The sequence below is a fragment of the Belonocnema kinseyi genome, chromosome 1, assembly GCF_010883055.1.
Source record: "Belonocnema kinseyi isolate 2016_QV_RU_SX_M_011 chromosome 1, B_treatae_v1, whole genome shotgun sequence".
NCBI classification, from domain to species: domain Eukaryota; kingdom Metazoa; phylum Arthropoda; class Insecta; order Hymenoptera; family Cynipidae; genus Belonocnema; species Belonocnema kinseyi.
Genome location: NC_046657.1, coordinates 2,041,662 through 2,063,769, shown reverse-complemented (window position 1 = coordinate 2,063,769; position 22,108 = coordinate 2,041,662). Strand labels below are relative to the sequence as shown.

At 22.3% G+C, this 22,108-nt stretch overlaps 1 protein-coding gene across 2 annotated transcripts in view; it reads left to right on the top strand.

The window, feature by feature from the left end:
• Positions 1-22,108, top strand: part of LOC117172037 (piwi-like protein Siwi) — a 59,861-nt gene that overhangs the window by 10,047 nt on the left and 27,706 nt on the right. Inside the window, exons 2-7 of one of the 2 annotated variants that reach the window (XM_033359778.1) lie at positions 2,321-2,423; positions 5,750-5,899; positions 8,803-8,901; positions 9,134-9,233; positions 13,069-13,167; positions 17,560-17,765. In XM_033359778.1, coding sequence (XP_033215669.1) covers positions 5,780-5,899; positions 8,803-8,901; positions 9,134-9,233; positions 13,069-13,167; positions 17,560-17,765 — 624 coding nt within the window. In that variant the 5' untranslated portion in view covers positions 2,321-2,423; positions 5,750-5,779. Of the gene's footprint in view, positions 1-2,320; positions 2,435-5,749; positions 5,900-8,802; positions 8,902-9,133; positions 9,234-13,068; positions 13,168-17,559; positions 17,766-22,108 lie in introns of both variants that reach the window. The other variant, XM_033359771.1, reaches the window with a different exon arrangement.

Here is a 22,108-nt window from a genome sequence, read left to right as displayed (position 1 = left end):
GAATTTGTCTTTTTTGGATTAGTTAAACTGATTTTCATTAAAAATAAAAATTTGTATTAAAATATAAACTATTACATTTTTCGTTGAGAATTTCTCTTTTTTGTTTGGTAATTAAACTATTGGTTTAAAGATCAGCCTTTTTTGTAAAAATTTTTATTTGAAATCTGAAATCTTCCAAAGTCTTTTTTAATTTTCTCACGCATCTTAGGGAAATTATATTTATATAGCTGTAAAATCAAAGAATCAAAAACCGTAAAAAAATAATTATTCGAAATATTTATTTTTGAAATATCAAATATAATTGAAAATTGAACTATTCCGGGTGAAAATTCATCATTTTTGTTAGAAATTCACCTCGTCAGTTGAAAGTTTAACTTTTTGGTTGAAAATTCAAAGATTATTTTCCATTTTTGACTGAAAATTAATTTTTTTGTTTGTTTGCAGGCTCATCTCTTTGGTTCAAAATTCAACTTTTTTGTTTAAATTTAAAATTGATTTTTTATTTAATGTAATTTTTCCATTTTTGTTGAAAATTGATCTTTTTTTTTAGTGTAAAATTCTACTTTATAGCTATGGAACCAACCTTTTTGGTTGACATTTTTTCTTTTTTCGTTAAAACTGTAACTGTTTGGTTAAAAATTAACTTTTTTTTTTGTTGAAAATATGTCTTTTGGTTCTAAATTTGTCGTTTTGATGAAAAGTTTTCATCATCAACTTTGGTTTCAATTTAAACTATTATATTATTTTTTTACTGAAAAATTATCTCTTTTACTTGACAGTTTATGCATTTTGTTGAAAATCCATCTTTTTTGGTAGAAATTTGTCGTTTTGGCTAATAATTTATTTTTGTAAGTCAAAAATTTAGCTATTAGATTAAAAATAAAATTATTTTGTTAAACACTTAATTTATTTATAAATTAAACTATTTGGTTATGATTTTTTTATATTGTTAAAAATTCGTGTTTTGGTGTTGAAAATTAATTTTTTTTAAATTAAAATTGTAACTATTACAGTTTAAGATTCATCATTTTTGTGGAAAATTCATCTCGTTGGTTGCAATTCTAACTTCTTTGTTGAAAACTCTTTCTTTCTTTGTAAAAAAAAATTTTTGAACTGAAAATTTAACTTCAGTTTTTGTCTAAAAATTTGGTTCGTTTGATGGTTCATCTCTTTGGTAGAATATGTAATTATTTTCTTGAAATTATGTTTTTTTTTTTAAATTTTAAAAGCAATTCTTTTATCTGAAAATGTAATTTTTCCCTTTTTTGTTGAAAATTGATATTTTTTAGTTCAAAATTCATCTTTATTGGTATCAAACAAATATTTTCGGTTGAAATTTAATCTATTTTGGATAAAAAACAATTTGAATAAACTTTTTTTTCTATAGACTAATAAATCTTAATTTGTTTAAAATTCGTCTGATTCGAAAATTTGAACTCTGGGTTAAAATTTGAACTACTTTGTTCAAAATTATGTTTTTCAAGATTCATCGTTCTAATTGAAAATGCATCTGCTCGATTGAAAGTTAAATTATTTTTTTGAAAATTCGTCTTTTTGGTTGAAATTTAATATTATCGAGTTACGCTTTTGTAGAAAATTCATCTTCCAGGTTTGCCATTTTACTTGCAAATTTCCACTATGGTTGAAAATTAAACTATTTTGTTTTTAAAAAATGGCCTGAAAATGTAAGCATTTTGTTGAACATTTGTATTTTTTGTAGAAAATTATTGTCCTTGGTTAAAAATGGTTAATTTTGGTTAAATATTTATCGTAGCAAGTTAAAAATTCAACTATTTTGTTAAAAATTTAATTATTTCATTGAAAATTAAATTCAAATTAGCTTAAAATTCGATAACTCAGTCAAACTTCAATCAATTATAATTTTTTTAAAACACTTTCTTAAAAAATGTCATTAAATTGTTGTTAAAGTTGAAAAAAGGAGAAACTGTGAAATATTTTTGATTGTAAAGTTTTGATTTTTCACCCTGAAAAAATGAACAATTACCAAAAAACTGTTTTTATTTTATTTTTTTTATTATAAAGTCAGATTTTAGGGGCATATCATAAACTTCACATGTGACACTTTTTTTAGTTCCAATAGATCTGCAATTTCTAGTATAGTTCGTGAAAATGATTTTTTCACTGTAAGAAAAGGGTGTCTGGAAAAACATATTTTTTTGTCTTGGAAAACATAAAAAGTCCAGGATTTTTTCCTCTTTAGGAAACGCTAGGCACGATCCTGGCTCAGTATTTTTATATATATATTTTTTTTAAATTCTGTCTGGATCAGAAAGTTTTCAAATGAAAATTTTATTTCAAGGTGGACGGGACACTTCTAAATCTTAAAAGCAGAAGAAGAAGAAGTTGTGGATGACCAAGAGACCAATATAAAGAAAAGGGAATTCAAATTCTGCTCATTTTTCGTAAGTTTTAAGTGAGTTTTCGAAGAAGTAAATTTTATAAATTTTGAAGTGCCCGGGTGGCCGTAGGTCAGGGGAAATCAGTTAAAAGGCAATTTTATTAACCAGGGAAAGTCAAACTTTTTCCAAAAAGTTTGAGAAAAGTGAGGGAATTTTTCTAAGAGGAAAAATAACTTCGAAATTTTTTTATTTCGTTTTAAAAGATTGTTTGTTGTAAATAGTTGATAAAGATTCTTGTTTTTGAATATTAACAGTCCGAGAAAATGAAAAATTGGTCAGGGAAAATTTAGGGATTTTAAAAATAAAGTTTGGCGCCTGATATAATATTTTTGTTACTAATTTATTTTCTCTTTATTTTTTTTTGCAGTTGCTTCCTTCTAACGATTAAATTTTTAGTTAAAAACTTTTTATTTGGTTGCAAATTTTTAAGCTTTTAAAGAATGAATTCTTTTTGGTAGATAATTCATCTTTTTTGTTTAATATTGACCTTTTTTAATTTAAAATTCAACTATTACTAAAAGTTGAACCATTTTGTTGAAAATTTATTTCAATTTAAATTGAAAGTTCATTTGTTTTTTTGAAAATTTAACTATTTTGTTCTGTTCTGTTTTGGCTGAAAAATCAACTATTTCGTTGAAAATTCATGTCATTTCTTAAAAATGTATTTTTTTGGTTGAAATTTCATCTCTTTGATTGAGAAATTAATTATTTTGTTGGATAGTCCTTTCTTTTTTGGTTCAAAATATATGTTTCAACTTAATCTTTTTTTTGTTTGTTTGTTGGGAATTCATTTATTTGATTGTAAATTCATGTAATTTGTTGAAAATTCAACACATAAGTTGAAAATTGGTTTGACTAAAGGTTCATTTCTGGTTGAAAATGTAATTATTTTGTTGGAAATTCTTTTTTTTTTGTTTAAAGTTAATTTTTTTAACTAAACATTTAACTTTTCCATTTTAGACTGAAAATAAATCTTTTTTTTTTTGGAAATTCATTCATTTGGTGAAAAATTCATGTATTCTGTTGAAAATTCCTCTTTATTTTTAAAATTCATCTCTTTTGGTAGATATTTCTTTTTATTTTAATGAAATATAAACTATTTTTGGTTAATAATTAATTTTTATAGATTGAAAATTCAACTATTTTGTTGAACATTTATGTAATTTGTTGCAAATTCAAGTTAAAAATTTTGTTTGGCTGAAGGTTTATTTCTGGTCGAATATATTATTATTTTGTTGGAAATTCATTTTTTTTTGTTTAAAATTAAGTTTTTTAGCTCAACATTTAAGTTTTCTATTTTAGATTAAAAATTAAATTTTGTGGGGGGTTGGAAATTCATTTATTTGATGAAAAATTCATGTATTTTGTTTCAAATTCCTCTTTGTTTTTAAAATTCATCTCTTCTGGTAGATATTTCTTCTTTTTTTAAATGAAATATCAACTATTTTTGGTTAATAAGTTAATGTTTATATGTTGAAAAATCTAGTATTCGATTGAAAATTCATTTAATTTGTTGAAAATTTAATTATTTTGTTGCAAATTCGTTTTTTTTGTTTGTTTAAAATTATCTTTTTTAACTAAAAAATTTAACTTTTCTATTTTAGATTGAAAATTAAATTTTGTTGTTGAAAATTCATTTGTTTGTTTATAACTTCATGTGTTTTATTGAAAATTCCTCTTTGTTTTGAAAATTCATTTCTTCTGGTAGATATTTATATATTTTTTTAAATGAAAAATCAACTATTTTTGGTTAATAATTCAATTTTTATAGGCTGAAAATACAACTACGGTTGAAAATGTTTTGATTTTGTTGAAAATACGATTTCCCAATTTATTAATATTTTTTAAACTGAAAATGTAGCTCTTCAATTTTTTGTTGAAAATTTATTTTTCTTACTTGAGATTTCGTGGTTTTATTAAAGAAAACTAATCTTCATGGTTTAAAATTTTCTTTTTTATCGAGTTAAAAGTCTTAATTTCTTGAATATTCGTCTTTTTGGTTGGAAAATTCGTTTTATTTGAAGATTCATCTCTTTGTTGGAAATTCGACTGTTATTAAAAATTATTTTTTCTTTACTGAAAATGTAACTTTTCCATTTTTTTTTTTAATTAATGTTTGTTGTTAAAAATTAAACTATTTGTTTAAAATTTCATTCATTTGTTGAAAATTCTTCCTTTTGGTTTTAAAATTAATGTTTTTGATTGAAATATCAGTATTATATTTTTTGTCGAGAATTCATCTTTGTTGAAAATTAAAATTTAAAAAAATTTTGTTATAACTTAACTACTTTCTTAAAAATTTATTTTTTTGGCGAAAAGTTCATCTCATACAAAATAGAGAATTTTTTATCAACTTCATCTCAAACAAAAGTTCATCTCTGGTTGAACATTTCCTTCTTTTGTTGGAGATTCGTTTCTTTTTTTGGTGTAAAATTAATTTTTTAAACTGAAAATGTAACTTCTATTTTTAGTTGAAAGTTGATATTTTTAGTTGATAATTCGTCTTTTTGGTAGAAAACTAATTTACACGGTTAAAAATTTTTTTTTTTTTTTTTGTTAAACATACAGCATGAATTTTTTTTCTTGGCTCAAAAATCCTCATTTTTAGAAAATTCTTCTTCGTTGAAAATTCATCTGTTTCATTGGAAATTTGACTGTTTTGTTAAAAATTATTTTCTATTTACTGAAAATGTAACTTTTCCATTTTTGGTTGAAAATTGATATTTCTAGTTGAAAATACAACTATTTTTTCTTTGAAAATTCGTGTTTTAGGTTATAAAATTTATCTCTTTTTTTTGGAATATCACCTTTTTTTTAAAACTTCATTTTTAAAAGTTGAAAATTCAACTATTTTTTTGGAATTTAATATTTCTTTGATAATACATGTATTTTGTTGAAAAATCGCCTTTTGGTTTTTAAAATTCGTCTTTTTTGTTTGCAATTTCATTTTTCTCGATAATCTTTTTTGGTCTTTCTAAAAATTTAACTATTACGTTGAAAATGCAACTGTTTTTGATTGGTCTTATTTCTTTTTTATTCGATAATTGGACCATTTGATCTAAAAATGTCTCTTTGTAGATTGAAAATTCAATAATTTAGTTACAATTGAATTATTTTACTAAAAACTTACTTTTTTAATTTTAATATGAATTTTTATTTTGTATAAATTCACTATTATTATGGAACAATCATTGGATTTTGAAAATTAAGTTTTTCTTGTTTCTTTTTCTCTTTTCTTCTTTCTTTTTTATTAAAGATTTTCTCTGGATGAAGAGGGTAGTGGTTTTTTTCAGGATATAACAAAAAAAAAAATGGTTTCTTTTGTTCAGAAAAATTAAGAAGGGGAAAATTTTAAGAGGATGTCGGAGCCAAAAGGAAAACCTATGGGTCGAGGTCGTGGCCGAGGAAGAACACCGCAAACTGCAGAAAAGGGAGCTGAGTCTCCTCAGAAAGGACCCGTGCAAGCGCCTGCAGCATGGGTTAGTAAAAAAAAATGTAGAAAATTTTTAATTTTTTCGATTATCTTATTTTTTATTTTGTTTGTTTAAATTATATTCAGGAAACGTTTATGAAATATACAAAATTGGCGAGACATCCTGAAATTTGGAATATTTACTAATAAATTACAGTATTGGATATAAAAAACAATTTAAATATTTAAAATAGTGTAGACGAAAATTTAAAAATGAACACTGAAGGAATAATTTTTACATGGGTCTTTCAAGATTTTAAAGAAATTACGAATTAGATCATTCTGATTTAAATTATTAAAAATTTTACAATTCTAAATTTTTGTTAGTATAAAAAAAATAAACGATTTTAGATTGAAACTTTTATAAATAAATATTTTTTAATATACAAATTCTAGATAAGAATTTACAATTGAAACGTTTGAAATTAAACAGTTTTAACATCAAACTTTCAAAATTGTACAATTTTTTATTTAAAAACAATTTTGACAATTAAAGACAATTTATTATTATTTTGTTAAAAATAAGGAATTTTTCATCAAAACACTTTAAATTAAAGTGTTAAAAAATATACAATTTAAAATGATATGCTCTAAAAAATTTGAAATCCGAGTTTTTCTAATTTGAAGTCAAAACATTTTTAATATACGACTTCAAGATACAAATGAAAATTTAAACTTTATAAATTCAGCAGTTTCAAAATCAAATCTTTATTATTGTACAATTTTTCGAATTTAAATATTTCAAAATGGAACAATTTAAAATGCGACACTTTTTAAATTAGACAATTTACAAGATGTTAAAAATTAAAAGTTTATAATTTAAATAAATCTTCAAAATTTGAAATTCGAGCCTGCCATAATAAATTCCAGAATAAAAATGTCATATTTCAAATTGAAAACTTGAAAATTTTAAATTTTAGGATGTTGAAAATAAAACAATTTGACAAGAAAGCAATCATAAGAGGGCCATCTCAAATTTGAAATTTTCTAAATTCAACAATTTGAAATTGAGAGCCTTTAAAATATCGAAGTCTTCACAATAGTAGAATCGTAAAATTTAAATAAAAATAAACAATTTAATTAAAATTTAAAGATATCAGAGTGTCTACTCACCTGGAAAACCTGGAGTTTAAAAGTTCGGAATTTTTTTCGTGAGAAAATTAATCTTTTTTGGGGGAAATTCAAATTAATCTTTTTTTTTTATCAAAAATGAACTATTTGGTTGAAATTTTTTTTTTTCACTCGAAAATTTATGTATTTTGTTGAAAATCCGTATTTTTTGGTAGAGAATTAATTTTCTTTTTAGGTGAAAATTTAAGTATTCCAGTAATATATTCATAATTTTAATTAAAAATAAAACCACTTGCTTGAAAGTTAAAACTCTTTTGTTAGAAATTCATATTTTTGGTTTAAAATTCTTATATTTCAGCGGAAGATTTATCATTTAAGTTGAAAATTAATCACTTTGGTTGAACTTTTTTTGTTGAAAATTAATCATTTTACTTGAAAATTTGATTGATCCATTTTTTGTTAAAAACCAATCTTTTTTAGAATTCATATATTTTGTTGAAAAATCGTTTACTTTTTTAAGTTTTTCTCCTTCAAGTCGGAAAGTTGTTTGAATTTACACTCAAATTGCAAAATCTTGAAGGGAATTTAATTAATTGTACTAAAATCTTGAAAATACAATTTTTTCAACATTGAAGGCTTTAAAATTAGCATTTTCGTTTTTTAAGTCGAAAAATGGTTTATTTTTAGAATTTCCCCCCTTTCCAGATATAAAAGCAGACAATTAATTTAAATTTAAATTGTTTAAGGTTGTGCAATTTTAAATTAAAATGTAGCTCAGCGAACATCTTAAAAAATTTAAAAATTCAAGTTCAGATTTAAATACTTTGCAACAAAACCATTTGGAGTGCCAAAACAATTTTTGATTGAAGAAATAATCGTTAAAATAAAAGAATTTTCAGTGTGAAATATTCACAGAAGGTAGAATTTTTTAAAGGCTTAAGATTTAACAAATTTAAATTGAAAATTACTTTAAGCTTTTGATTCAAAATTAAGTTTCATTTCTAAAGTTTGAAAAATATTCATGATAACTAAACAATATTTAAAAGGATGAATATTGTTCAATTCTATAATCAAAAAAGTTGAATTCAAGGCTTTCAATTTGATAAAATCTTGCAAGAGTTTCTTTTTCAAGTCGAAAAATTATTTACTTTTTACATTTTTCCTCTTTTTTAAGTTTCCACGCTTTGAAGTAAATAATTTGTTTGCATTTAATTTAAATTTGCAGAATAGTCCAGTGAATTTAAAAATCTTGGAAATACAATTTTTTCAGGCTTGAAACTGAAAAGAATTAATTTTTTAGCTTCTCTCATTGCAAGTCGAAAAATTGTTTGCAATCTGAATCAAATTTGTTGAATCTTGAGCGTTTTCAAAATACAACATTTTTAATATTGGATTTGAATCTATCGAATTTTCAAAATCCTCAAGATATCAATTTGCAATTCTTAAATTTCGAAAGCCTTTTTGAATTTATCGAATTTTTATTATTCTGAATGTAAAATGTTTTAATCCTGAACGTTTTAATTTAGCATACAATGAAAATGCAAGGTTAAAAAAATCAGATTTAACCATTTTAAATTAGTAGTCGCTAGAATGAGAATATCTTTTTTTTTTAATTTGATTCTGAATTATTTCAAATTTGAACCTCGCTTTTAAAATTTTACAAAATAATGCCTTATTCATAAATCAAAATAGTTTCTAGCATTTTAAATCAGTTTAGGAACGAATAATTACTTTTTTTGAATGACAATTAAAAATTCGAAAAAAAAATCGAAAAAATCGAAATCTTTCAGCTTTGAAAATTAAATATTTCAATAAATATTTAAAAAAAAATTTCTTTAGAGTCGACCATCACAACCCCCATCAGCTGCAGCTCCTCCTCCATCTTCTGGACCTTCTGGTCCTGTCCAACAAGTCCCGAGAGGACCACCTTCAGCTTGGGTAAGTAGAAAAATATTGTTAAATTAAAAAAAAAAAATTATTTCACACTATTTTCATTAAAAAATCAAAATTACTTTCCGGAAACATTTATGAAATATTCCAAAGGCTCTGGTTAGTCCCGTAATTCTGGATTGTATAGATTTAGGATGGAACAATCTAAGAATCAAAAAAAAATTCAAGCTTTGAATATTAAATAGGTTTTAGTAGCAATTTGTAGTAATTTTGTTTGTAGGGTCGAGCTAGTCACAGAGCTACTCCTGCGCCTGAACAACCTATCCCACCTGTTTCCGCCAAGTCATCTGTTGTTCCTGTTGGGACTTCATCGGCATCAGGTATTTTTTAAATTGATTTATTCATTATTAACGATTAATTTGATCATTTACAAGTCTTATCCTTTTATTAATAAATAATAAACATTTTAAAATCGTGGAATTTTATTAAAACTGTTAAAAACAATTTTTTAGTTATTTTCAGCGGATTTATTCATTATTAAGAATCAATTTTCTAATTTATAACTCTTATCCTTTCATTAAAAAACAATTAAAATTAAAAATATGTGGATATCCGATAAAAATAATTTTTTTTTTCAATTTCGGAAATGAATTTATGAATTATTAACAATTATTTGGCAGTAAATTTTTTGTTTGTTCAAACCATTTTTCAGGTCTATGATGCAGGTAATTTTAACTTTCAATTCATATTTTTATAATCTTAATTGTGGTGGGTATAAAATCATTAATTTTTAAAAATTATAGTTAGGTCGTAATTTTTTTTTAATAAAAAAAATAAATTCTATTTAAAAATTTTTAAATATATTTGGTTTATTAGAGTTAAAAAATTATTAACATTTACAAACTGTGAAATTTCAGTAAAAATTAATGAAAAATTTTTTATAAATGACTTTACATCGATTTATTCAATATTAAGAATCAAATTTCTAATTTATAACTCTTATCCTTGCATTACAAAAAATTATGATTTAAAAATTGTGGTGTTTCGATAAAAATAATAAAAACAGTTTTTTTAAATAGATTTATGAATGATTAGACAATTAATTTACCACTTGAGAAGTCTTATCTTTTCATTGAAAAATAATATTCGAAAATTGTGGAATTTCGATAAAAGTAATTATAATAATTTGAAAAAAAAAATTTAAATGGATTTATTAAATATTACCAATCAATTTTCTAATTTATAATAACATTTACAAATTTGAGAAATTTCGATAAATCTAATAAAAAGAATTTTGTAATTATAAAAAATTGTTTAACCACTTTATATTTACATTAAATGGATTGTTAAAATATTAAAAATAAATTTTATAATTCATAAATCTTATTCTTTCATTGAAAAATAATTAAAATTTTAAAAATGGTGGAATTTCGATCAAACTATTCAAAACAATTTTTTCATTATTTTTAAAATGGATTTATGAGTTATTAACAATTTTCTAAATTAAAATTCTTATCCTTTCATTAATAAATAATGAATATTTGAAAAATAGTGAAATTTCGACGAAACTAATGAAAATAAGCTTTATCCTTTCATTAATAAATAATAAATGTCTTGTAATTGCGGAATTACGTTTCCCAAAATTGTAGAATTTCGATGAAAATAATGAATATTAGTTTTTAATTACTTCAAATGAATTTACTAAATATTAAAAATCAATTTTATAATTTGTGTTTTTTATTCTTTCATTCAAAAAGAATGAACATTTAATAATTTGTAGATATTCGATAAAAATAATAAAAACCATTTTTTTTTAAATTTGATATACATCCTCAATGTATGAAAAGGAAGAGTTGAAAATTCTGACTCAGGAGTATAGTCACTTGTGATTGTCACAAGTGTCTGTTTCCAGATCTCAATTAACAGCTCTCGTCTCGACGAGCCTTGCTTTATTATCATATGTTAATGAATGCAAATATCAATATTCAGATAATTAATGTCAAGGTAATATCAACTATTCTTCCCTTACAGTATTCTATAATTAAATTGTTGCATTAGTTAATAATAATAAGTTGTTCTGAAATTTCGTTAAATCTATAATAAAAATAATTAAGGACTTTTAAAATGGATTTATTAATTAGTAACAATTAATTTGTTACTTCAAAAGTTTTATCCTTTATTAAAACGTAAATAATATTCTAAAATTCTTGAATTTCGATAAAAGCAATGAAAATAATTTTTCAATTATTTTAAATAGATTTATTGAAGATTAACAATATTTTTTTAAATTTACAACTCTGATCCTTAGATTAAAAAATAATGACATTTCAAAATTGTGGAATTTGAATAAATCTTATAAAACGCATTCCTTAATGGCTTTAAATGGATTTATGAATGATTAAATTTCAACTTTATAATTTATATCTCCTATAAAGTTTGCTGTAAATTTACTATAAAAAAATTAACATTTAAAAATGTGGGATTTCGATAAAACTAACGAATTTCACTTTTTTTACACGGTTTTTTTTTTAATGGATTTATAAATTATTAACAATTAATTTTCTACTTAAGAATTATTATCCTTTCATTTAAAAAATTTGAATAATAAAAAATTTTCTAATTTTGATCAAAGTAATACAAAAATTTTTTCATTATTTAAATTATTTTTAATGAATTTCTTTAATAACAACAATCAATTTTCTAAATTATGATTCTCATTCTTTCATTAAAAAAAAAAAATAATGAGCCTTTACAAATTTGTGGAATGGTCATCAAATTAATAAACAATTTTTTTAATGATTTTTTAAATGGATTATTGAATTATTATCAATTAATTTTCTAATTTAGAATTCTTATTCTTTTTTTAATAAGTAATTAAATATTGAAAATTTCTAGCATTTTAATAAAACTAATAAAACTAATTTTTTAATTATTTCAAATGGATTTATTTAATTTGAACAAGCAATTTTATAATTTAGATGTCTTATTCTTTCATCTAAAAAAATTATTCAATTTTAGTTTAAAATTAAACAATTTAATTATTCAATGAGAATTCTTCTTTGCATTCTCTCCTATCTTCTTGGTAAAAAGTCATATTTTGAATTGAATGTTGAATTGTTTGGTTGAAAATTTATTTTATTTGTTCAAGATTCATCGTTTTAGTTGAAATTTCATCTCTTTGATTAAAAATTTAACTACTTTATTGAAAGTTCGTGTTTTTCTTCTTGATATTTTTTTAAATCTAAAAATTTAGCTTCCATTTTTGGTTTAAAATTTACATTTTTAGTCGAAAATTGATATATTCTAGTTGAAATTGTCATTTATAAGATACATCGTTTCAGTCAAAAATTCATCTCTGGTTGAAAATTAATCTCTTTTAGTTTAAAATTTAAATTATTTACGGGAAATTATATGTGTTTAATTTTCTAATTAAAAATTTAACTATTCAATTTTAAAAAATTCGTTTTCTTTGGTTGAAAACTAGTGGTTCTTGTCACTGAACATTGAACTATTACTATTATTTATAACATTATTTTAATTAAAAATTTATCTCTGTGGTTAAACCTTATTTTTCGAATTGATTTACTTATTCAATTTTTGTTTGACAATTTATATTTTTAAGTTGATAATTCATCACTTTTTTAATAATGTAACTATTTTTTTTAATAGTTTGGTTTGGTTTGTTGAAGATTAGTTTTTTGAAACAGAAAATGTAAATATTTTAGTTAAATTCGTTGTTTTTTTGCTAGAAATTAATGTTCAATGTTCTAATTTATAACTCTTATACTTCCATTAAAAAGATAATTAACAATGGAATATTGTGGAATATGATCAAACTAAAAAAATTATTTAATTAAATTTTTAATGGATTTATTAATTATTAACAATCAATTTTCTAATTTATGATTCATATCCTTTCAATAATAAATAACTAATTATTAAAAATTGTGGAATTTCGATGTAACTAATAACAATTGTTTCACAATGTTCTTATAAATGGATTTATTAATCGTTAACAATTAATTTTTAATTAAGAAGTCGTTTCATTTCAGCAAAACGTAATTAATATTTTAAAAAGTGTCAAATTTCGATAAAACTAAAAAAAAAATTTTTTAGTTACCTTTTAAATGGATTTATTATTAATAATAAGTTTTATAATTTATAAGTCTATCTTTTCCTTTAAAAAATAAGTAACCCTTTAAAATTGGGAATCAGGTGGAGAAGTCGTTGGAAGAGGTGGAATGCGTGGTGGCAGGAGACTCAACGAAGCCGAATGTCTTCTGACTAAGCCTGCACAATGCGCAACCAAAAAAGGTGAGGATCTATTTTTTAAACAAATTTCTAATTTAGAATTCATTTTTTATCATGGAAAAAACGGGAATTTTGTTTACTGGGAAAAAAAACGGAAATTAACCAGGATTTTTCTCTACAGTGTGCTAATATATGAAAATAAAAATTTTTTTCATATTTTTTTCTTTAAAACTTTGGAAAAAATGGAGTTACTAGATTTCTGCATTACAATAGCACATTTGTATAAAAAAAATAAAATTCTCACTTGGAGCAGGGAATTTTGGAAATGAATTTATTTATATTTTTGAAAATAGGTTTAATTCGGATTTATGAAAAGGAAAATTGCAAAAATTTCTTGTTCAAAATCAGAATTTTGTTTGAATTTAAAAATGATTCTTTTGCAAATAAAAATTTGCGAGAATTTGAAATTTGCATCTTAAAAATTAAAAAAAAAAGGAATTACTTTATTTTTGCGCTGTGATAGAAAATGTTTTAAATAAATGAAATTCTGTCGTAAATAGGGAATTTGTTGAAATAATTATAATTTAGACTTTAGATAAACTCCTGGAAATTTCAGGTCATTTTTTTTCAAAGTTGAAATTTCTTCGAGAATTTTTTTAGATCGTTTTCTTTTTGTTTTCAAATTAATTTTGTTTTTTTTTTTAACTGAAAATATAACTGTACTATTTTTTGTTTAAAATTGATCTTTTTGGTCGAATTCAACATTTTTCGATTATAAACAAAAATCTTTTTTGGTTAAAGTATCAACTATTAGATTTTTCGTTCAGAATTCTTCTTTTTGGGAATGAAAGTTCATCTCACTGGTTAAAAAATGAACTATTTTGTTGAAAATTCGTTTTTTCTTTGACTGAAAATGATTTTTTAACGGAATATTTAATTATTCCAGTTGAAACTCGAACTATTTTGTTCCAAATTCGTAATCTCCATAAAAAAATCCAATTTTTTTATTTGAATATTGAACTATTTGGTTGAAAATTTATTTTCTTTGTTAAAGATTTATAATTTTATTTTAAAATATATCTGTTTGGTTAAAAATTTAACTATTTTGTTTAAAATTCGTTTTTTTTATTTGACAGTTTTTTAAATATAAAAATGTAAATTCCATTTTTTGTTAATTATTTACATTTTTAATCGAAAATTGAATTTTCGAGTTGAAATTTCAACTATTTGGTTGAAAATTCATGTATTTTGTTGACAATTTATCTTTTTTAGATGATAAATCATCAATTTGTTTAAAAATTAGTTCTTTTATTGGTTGAAAATTGGTATTTTCGAACTGAAAATGTAATTTTTCCAATTGAATTCCATCAGTTTAGTTGAAAAATCATCTCTAGTTGAAAATGTACTTTTTAAACTAATTTAAATATTCAGTTTTTGGTTGAAAATTGATCTTTTTCAGTTGAAAATTCATCGCTTTGTTTAAAAATGTAAATATTTAGAAAAAATTGTTTTGTTTGCTGAAGATTAGTTTTTTAAACAGGAAATGTAACTATTCCATTTTATTATTTTATCATTTTAGTTAAAAAATCATATATTAGGTTAAACATTAATTTTTTAAAATAAAAATTTAACTATGCAATGATTTTTTGTGAAAATACGATTTTTTTGTAGGAATTAATCAGCTAGTAAAAATTAATATTTTTAAATTCATCTATTAAAAATTCAGTTATTTCACTTCAATATTAATAATTTCAGTTGAAAAATAATCTTTTTATTATAAAATTCAAGTATTACAGTTGAAAATTCATCAATTTGTTTCAGGATTAATTTTTTGAACTGAAAATTTAAATCTTCCATTTTTGGTTAGAAATTTATCTTTTTTAGTTAAAAATTCAACTATTTGTTTGAAAATTGGTATTTTTTAGTTGAAAGTTCATCTTTTTGTTTAAAAATTCAACAGTTTGGTTAAAAGTTAAACTCGTTTTTTCAAAATTTCGTCTTTTTCGTTTAAAATTGATCTATTCCAGTTTAAAAATTGGCCTCTTTTCGGTGAAAGTTCAACTATTTCGTTGAAAATCCAAATGTTTTGTTAAAAAACAATTTTTGTATGTAGAAAATTAATTTTTTCTTTTGAAAATGTAACTATTTCTATTGAATATTTCATTATTTTAGTTGAAAATTCATCTGTTTGGCTAAACATAATTGTTTAACTGAAAAGCAGTTCTTTTATTGGTTGAAAATTGGTATTCGTCGACTGAAAATGTAACTTTTTCAATTGAATATTCCATCATTTTGTTTAAAAATTCATCTCTGGTTAAATATTGTTTTTTCAACTAATTTAGTTGGTTGAAAATTTATTTTTTCAGGTAAAAATTCATCGCTTTGTTTGAAAATGTAACTATTTAAAAAAAAATATCGTTTTTTTTTGCTGAAGATTAGTTTCTTAAACAGGAAATGTAACTATTCCAGATGAAAATATCATCATTTAAGTTGAAAATTGCTCTCATTGGTTAAGCATTAATTTTTTCAACTAAAAATTTGACGTCAATTTTTGGTTAAAGATGTATCTTTTTTTACCTGAAAAGTCGTATTTTTTGGTTGAAAATTATATCATTCTGATTAAAGACTCATAATTTTGTTTGAAAATTTAAATTGTTTTGAAAATTAGCTTTTTTTTGTGTTGAAAATCATTTTTTTCTTTTTCAACAGAAAATATAACTATTCCAGTTGATTAATTTAGTTAACAATTTATTTGTTATTTTAAAAATTAATTTTGACTATTAAAAATTTAATTAGGTTAAGTTTGGTCGAAGAATGATCTTTTTTAGTAGAAAATTCATCACTTTGTTTGAAAATGTGAATAAATTTTAAAAAATTAGTTAGTTATTGGTTCAAAATTAATTTTGTTTAACTAAAAATTTAACTATTTTATTTTTAGTTGAAAATTGATCTTTGTTTTTAATTTTAAATTCAACCATTTGGTTGAAAATTCATCTTTTTGTTGAAAATAAAACTACTTGGTTAAAAGTTTAACTTTTTTTATGAAAATTTCGTCTTTTTGGTTTAAAATATATCTATTCCAGTTGAGTATTAATAATTTTAGTTGAAAATTGATCAGTTTGGTTAAAAATTCATTTTTTTTTTAACTGAAAATTTAACTGTTCCATTTGTGGTTGGAATTTGATCTTTTTTAGCTCGAAATTTAAGTATTTGTATGTAAATTGATCTTGTTTTTAGCTAAATGTTCAGCTATTTCATAGAAAACTTATCTATTTTGCTGAAAAATCAACTTTTTTGACAGAAAATTATTTTTTTTTTACTGAAAATTTAACTATTTCATTTTTGGTTGAAGTTTCATCTATCTGGTTGAAAATGCAATATTTTTACTTAAGAAGTTAGGAATTTGAAATGTTTTAAATTAAACTTAATATAGTAACCACATAAATTTTACCTAAATATGCCCTGAATTTGAAGTGTAAGATCTTAAGGGACAAATTTAATAAATGAATCTTTATATTTTTAGTATTATTTAATTATTTTATTTGTGAAACAATTTTTTAAACCGGAAAATGAATGGGGAATTTAACTCTCAAAGTGCATAAATGGTGAAAATCACGGTAAAGTGCATCGTGGGTGATCCACACCCAAGCTTTTATTCAATTATGTATTATTTAACCCCTATTGAATATTTTGTCATAAAAAAATTATCCGATATAATTTAAGGTATCTTTTGTAAGGTAGAGTTGATTGTATACCCATTTATTTATTTTAATTTTGTTACAAAAATTATTGAAAAAAGTGAAAAAATCAGTTTATTTACTCAAAAATTAATAACTCGCAATTTTAATTATTTTAACCTGAAAATTTATGACTATACTTTTGAAATAGTGTACTTTTATAAAAAAAGTATTGCAACAAGGGTGCTTTCAAAAAAGATATTTCTTTGCACAGTTGAAAAGTTAATTTTATAATAAAATGATGAATCCGATTTTTTACTTTTTAATCGATTCAACACATCCGCAGTCTGCTCTCGCATGGCACGCTGCCGTTAAGTTATAAGCCATCTACAAAAAAAAAACTAGGAAATAATCGAAAAAAATCAATTATTTCACTTCATACGATATACTTACGTTAGAAAGTCAAAAAAAAATCAATAAAATTTCAACAACGAAAAATTTTTTCCAAAATTACTTTTTCACTCACTAAGTGCACACTGGGTGTTTAATACCCCACTATTTTTTTACCTCCACTTTAACCAACTGCTTCTAGTAGACTGGCGCTTGAAGCAGTTTGAAAATTGCTTGGGGTATATCATACCCACAATGCACTTTAAGGGTTAATATCATCCGTCGGGAAGACACCAGCCGAAAATGTCGAATTTTGATTGATCTAATTGAAACATTTTTCTGGTGCTCTCGAAATGTGAATATAATTGAATAAAAAATTATTTTACAGGAACTTACGGGACAAAGATAGAGCTGCAATCGAATTATTTCCAAATGATAACAAAGAATTGGTGCTTGTACCAATATCGGGTAGATTTTTCCCCGGAAGAAGATCGAACTTTTGTTCGCAAGGGTCTTCTGCGTATCCATCATGAGACAATTGGTGCCTACATTTTCGATGGCACTGTTTTGTTCACCAGCTCAAGACTTCCGGAGGTACTTTTTTCATATTTCATGATTTTTGCTTTTCATTTTCTTTTCATTTTTAAATTAGTATTAATAAGGAAGGCTACTTGACCGGAAACCAGAAAATTTGGTTTCATTCTCCATTTTAGTGAAAAAATACTAAAGTTACTTTATTTTTCAGCATGTCTAATTTTAATTTGTTTAATTTTGAAGCCTTCTTGTGAAACTGAAAAATTTAAATGCTTCAATTTGACCATTTTGATTAAGTTTCTAAATTTGTATTTTTATTCGGAAAGTTACAATTTTGTAAATATAAAATTGTATCATTATAAATGCTATTTTCAAGTCATAGGAAGAAGAAACTTTTGCATTTTATTATTTTATTTTAGTCTCCTTTTATATATAGCAGTTAAATTTTCATAAAAATAGTTCAGGTTTTAACCAAATAGTTGAATTTTCAAACTAAAATGAAAAATTGTCTGCAAAAAAGTTACATTTTTAACCCAAAAATGATTTTCTATCAAGAAAGATGAATTTTAAATCAAATAGTTAATTTTTTAAACACAAAAATAGTAATTGGTTATAAAAAAAGACAAATTTTTAGCAGAATAATTGAATTTTTAACCAAATAGATAAATTTTCATCAATAAAAGATCAATATTTAATTAAGAATATAAATTTTCCAAAAAAAAAATTAAATGGTTACATTTTTAATTTAAAAAAATTAATTCTTAACCAAAAAATAAAAACGAATTTTCAGTAAAATAGTTATATATTTAACCCAAAAGATGATTTTTTTATCGAGAATATTAATTTTCGACAAATCGAATAGTTACATTTTCAAAAAATAAATGTGGAACAAAAAAAAGAAATTAAAAAAAAAGTAGTTCAACTTTCAAGGAAATGGTTGAATTTTCAATAAATATAATTTAAATCTCGAAATTTTAAATAAAGATTATTAAGTTTGAACTAATAAACAAACAAAAAACTAGAAAACTTTAATCATCAATTAGAAATGTAAATTTTAAATCATATAAATCAATTTCTAGCGAAATAGTTTAATCAAGTAGTTGCATTTTTAAGCAAAAAAAGATTAATTGTCAATGAAAATTTAAATTGTTGAATTTTTCGCAACTAAAAAGGATCAATTTTTGACAAAAAATAATAATTTTCTACCACAAACGACGGATATTCAATAAAATACATGCAATTTTAACCAAATAATTGAAATTTTGACAAAAAAATTTCAATTTTCAAATAAAAATAAAAATTTTCAAAAGAAAAAGAATTTTCAACAAAATATTAAAATTTTTTATCAAAGAGATGAATTTTTAACTAAAATGATGAGTCTTCAACAAAAAATATTTTAAAGTCATCTTTTTGGTTGAAAATTCAACTATTTAGTTCCAAATTGAACTTTTTTTTATGAAAATTTAACTACAAGGCAGAAAATAAACTTTTCTGTTAAAAATTGATGTGTTTTGTTGAAAATTCGCCTGTTTTTGGTAGAACATTAATCTTTCTCGTGGAAAATTAATTTTTTGAATTGAACTATTTGGTTAAAAATTATTCTTTTTTGTTTAAAAGTTACAACTGTTTGTTTAAAAATGAATATTTTTTGGTTGAAAAATCCACTAGTTGGTTTAAAGTTAAACTACTTTTACAGAAATATATTTCTGTTTTAGTTTAAAATTTATATTTTGGTTTGAAAATTGAACAGTTTAGCAGAAAGTTTGCATTTTGGCTTGCAAATTCAACAAGTTGGTAGAAAATTAAATTACTTGGTTGTAAAGGTTTTTTTTTGTTGAAAATTCATATTTTTGCTTAAAAAGTTTAACTATTTTTATGAAAATTTAACTATTGAGTAAAAAATAAAACTTTTTTTCTTGAAAAGTCACATTTTTGGGTTGTAAATTCAACTTTTTATAGATATTTCGTTTTTTTTTAATTCAAAAGTCAACAATGTTGTTGAAAGTTGATGTTTGTTTTGTTGAAAATTCTTCTTTTTTGTAGAATATTAATCTTCTTGGTAAAAAATTAATTTTTTTCTGTTACAAATTTAACTATTGGGTTAAAAGTTAATATTTTTTTATTAAATATCACAACTGTTTGTTTAAAAATTAATCTTTTTTCTTTAAGGAATCAATTATTTTGTTGAAAATTTCTCTTCCATGGTTGAATTAAACTTTTTTGGTTGAAAAATTAACTAGTTGGTTTAAAGTTGAACTAGCTATTCAAAAATTTATTTTTGTTTTAGTTGAAAATTTATATCTTGGTACGAAATTTGAACAGTTTTATAAAAAGTTCGTTTTTTTGGTTTGAAAATTCAACAATTTGGTAAAAAATAAAACTTTTTGTTGAAAAATCATATTTTTGGCTAGAAAATTGGACTTTTTTTAGGATAACTAGTTTTTTTTTACTTAAAAACTCAACAATTTTGTTGAAAATTTATGTATTTTGTTGATTTCTTGTTGTTAAAAACTTATTTATTATCTGAAAATGCAACTTCCATTTTTTGGTTTGACGAATAATCTTGTTTGTTGAAAATGTTTTCTTTTTCGTTATGGAATCATCTATTTGGTTAAAAAATAGTTTTTTTAGTTGAAGTTAACTGCTTAAAAATACGTTTCTTCTGTAAACAAATTTTTTTTAAACTAAAAATTTGACGATTCCATTTTTGGTTAAAAAAAATACTTTTTTAGTTGAAAATTCACCTTTTGAAAAAAATTCATAGTTCATACTAAAAAAGTCACCTACAGGTCAAGAAAGTCCAAAATTTCAGTGAGTTTTCGATAAACTGAAGTTGAAGTTCATTTTGTTATTGTATTTATTTGGAAAATTCGTCTGTTTGATTGAAAATTTGTCTTTTTTGGTTAAAAGTTTAACGATTGTTGCAAAATTTTTTTTTTTGTTTGTCGAAGATTCATAATCTTAGTTGAAAATTGGGGTCTGTGGTTAAAAATTAAATTATTTGGTTGAAAATTAAATTGTTGAGATTTCACTTATTTACATAGAAATTGTATCCTTTTTGGCTGAAAATATAATTATTTGGTTAAAAATCAACTTTTTGTACAAAATTATTTTTGTCTATTTTTGAAAATTCGTCTTTTTTTTCGCAGAAATTGCACCTTTTTTTGTTAAAAATTTGATTATTTGGTTGAAAATTCAATTATTATCGTAGAAGTTTGATGTATTTTAGTTGAAAATTTAATTATTTGGTTTATAATTAACTTTCTCTAGAAATTTATTCTTTTACCGTTAAAAATTAATCTATTTTTATAGAAATGTCATATTTTTCGATTAAAAATTCTCATATATAGTTGAAAAAGAAATTTTTTTTGTTTTAATTAAATTTTTAATCTTCTTTGTTCCAAACTTTGAAAGTTCGGTTAAAAATGCATCTTTGTAGGCTGAAAATTGAACTATTTGGACAAAGCCATCTTTTTTTGTCGGAAAATACAATTATTTGATTGAAAATAAACTTTTTGTACAAATTTTTTTTTTTTTGGTTGAAAATTCATCTGTTTCCGTAGTAATTCCATATTTTTAGTTAAAAATTGAATTATTTGGTTGAAAATGGAACTATTGCCGTAGAAATTTGATCTATTTTATTTAAAAATTCAATTATTTGGTTTATAATTATCTTTCTATAGAAATTTCTTCTCTTACGGTTAAAAATTAATCTGTTTTCGTAAAATTGCACATTTTTTTGGTTGAAAATTTAACTATTTGGTTGAAAATTCAATTATTTGTTTGATAATTAACTTTCTCAAGAAATGTCTTCTTTTATAGTTAAAAATTCATCAATTTTTGTAGAAATGGCATCTTTTTCAGTTAAAAATTAAGTTATTTAGTTGAAAATGAACTTTTTCTTTAAAGTAAAATTTTCGGGTTGAAAATCTAACAGTGTTCTAAAGAATTCCTCTTTAAAGCTAAAAAATTCAACTGTTTTGGGTTGAATTTTAATGATTTTAATCTTTTTTGTTTGAAAATTCGCAAGTTTGGTTAAATAAAAATTTATCTTTTTAGGTTGAAAATTCAACTATTTAGATAAATCCATCTTTTTTGGTTAAAAAACAATTATTTGGTTAAAAATCAACTTTTTATACAAAATTCTTTTTTTTTTATTGTTGAAAATTCATCTGCTTTTGTAGAAATTGTACAATTTTTGGTTGAGAATTTAATTACTTGGTTGAAAATTCAACTGCTATGTTGAAAATTCATTTATTTTAGTTGAAAATCCCATTATTTGGTTGATAATCAACTTTCTATAGAAAATTCTTCTTTTGTGATTAAAAGTGCATCTATTATCGTATAAATTACATTTTTTTGCTTAAAATTTTAATTATTTGGTTGAATGTGAACTGTTTTTT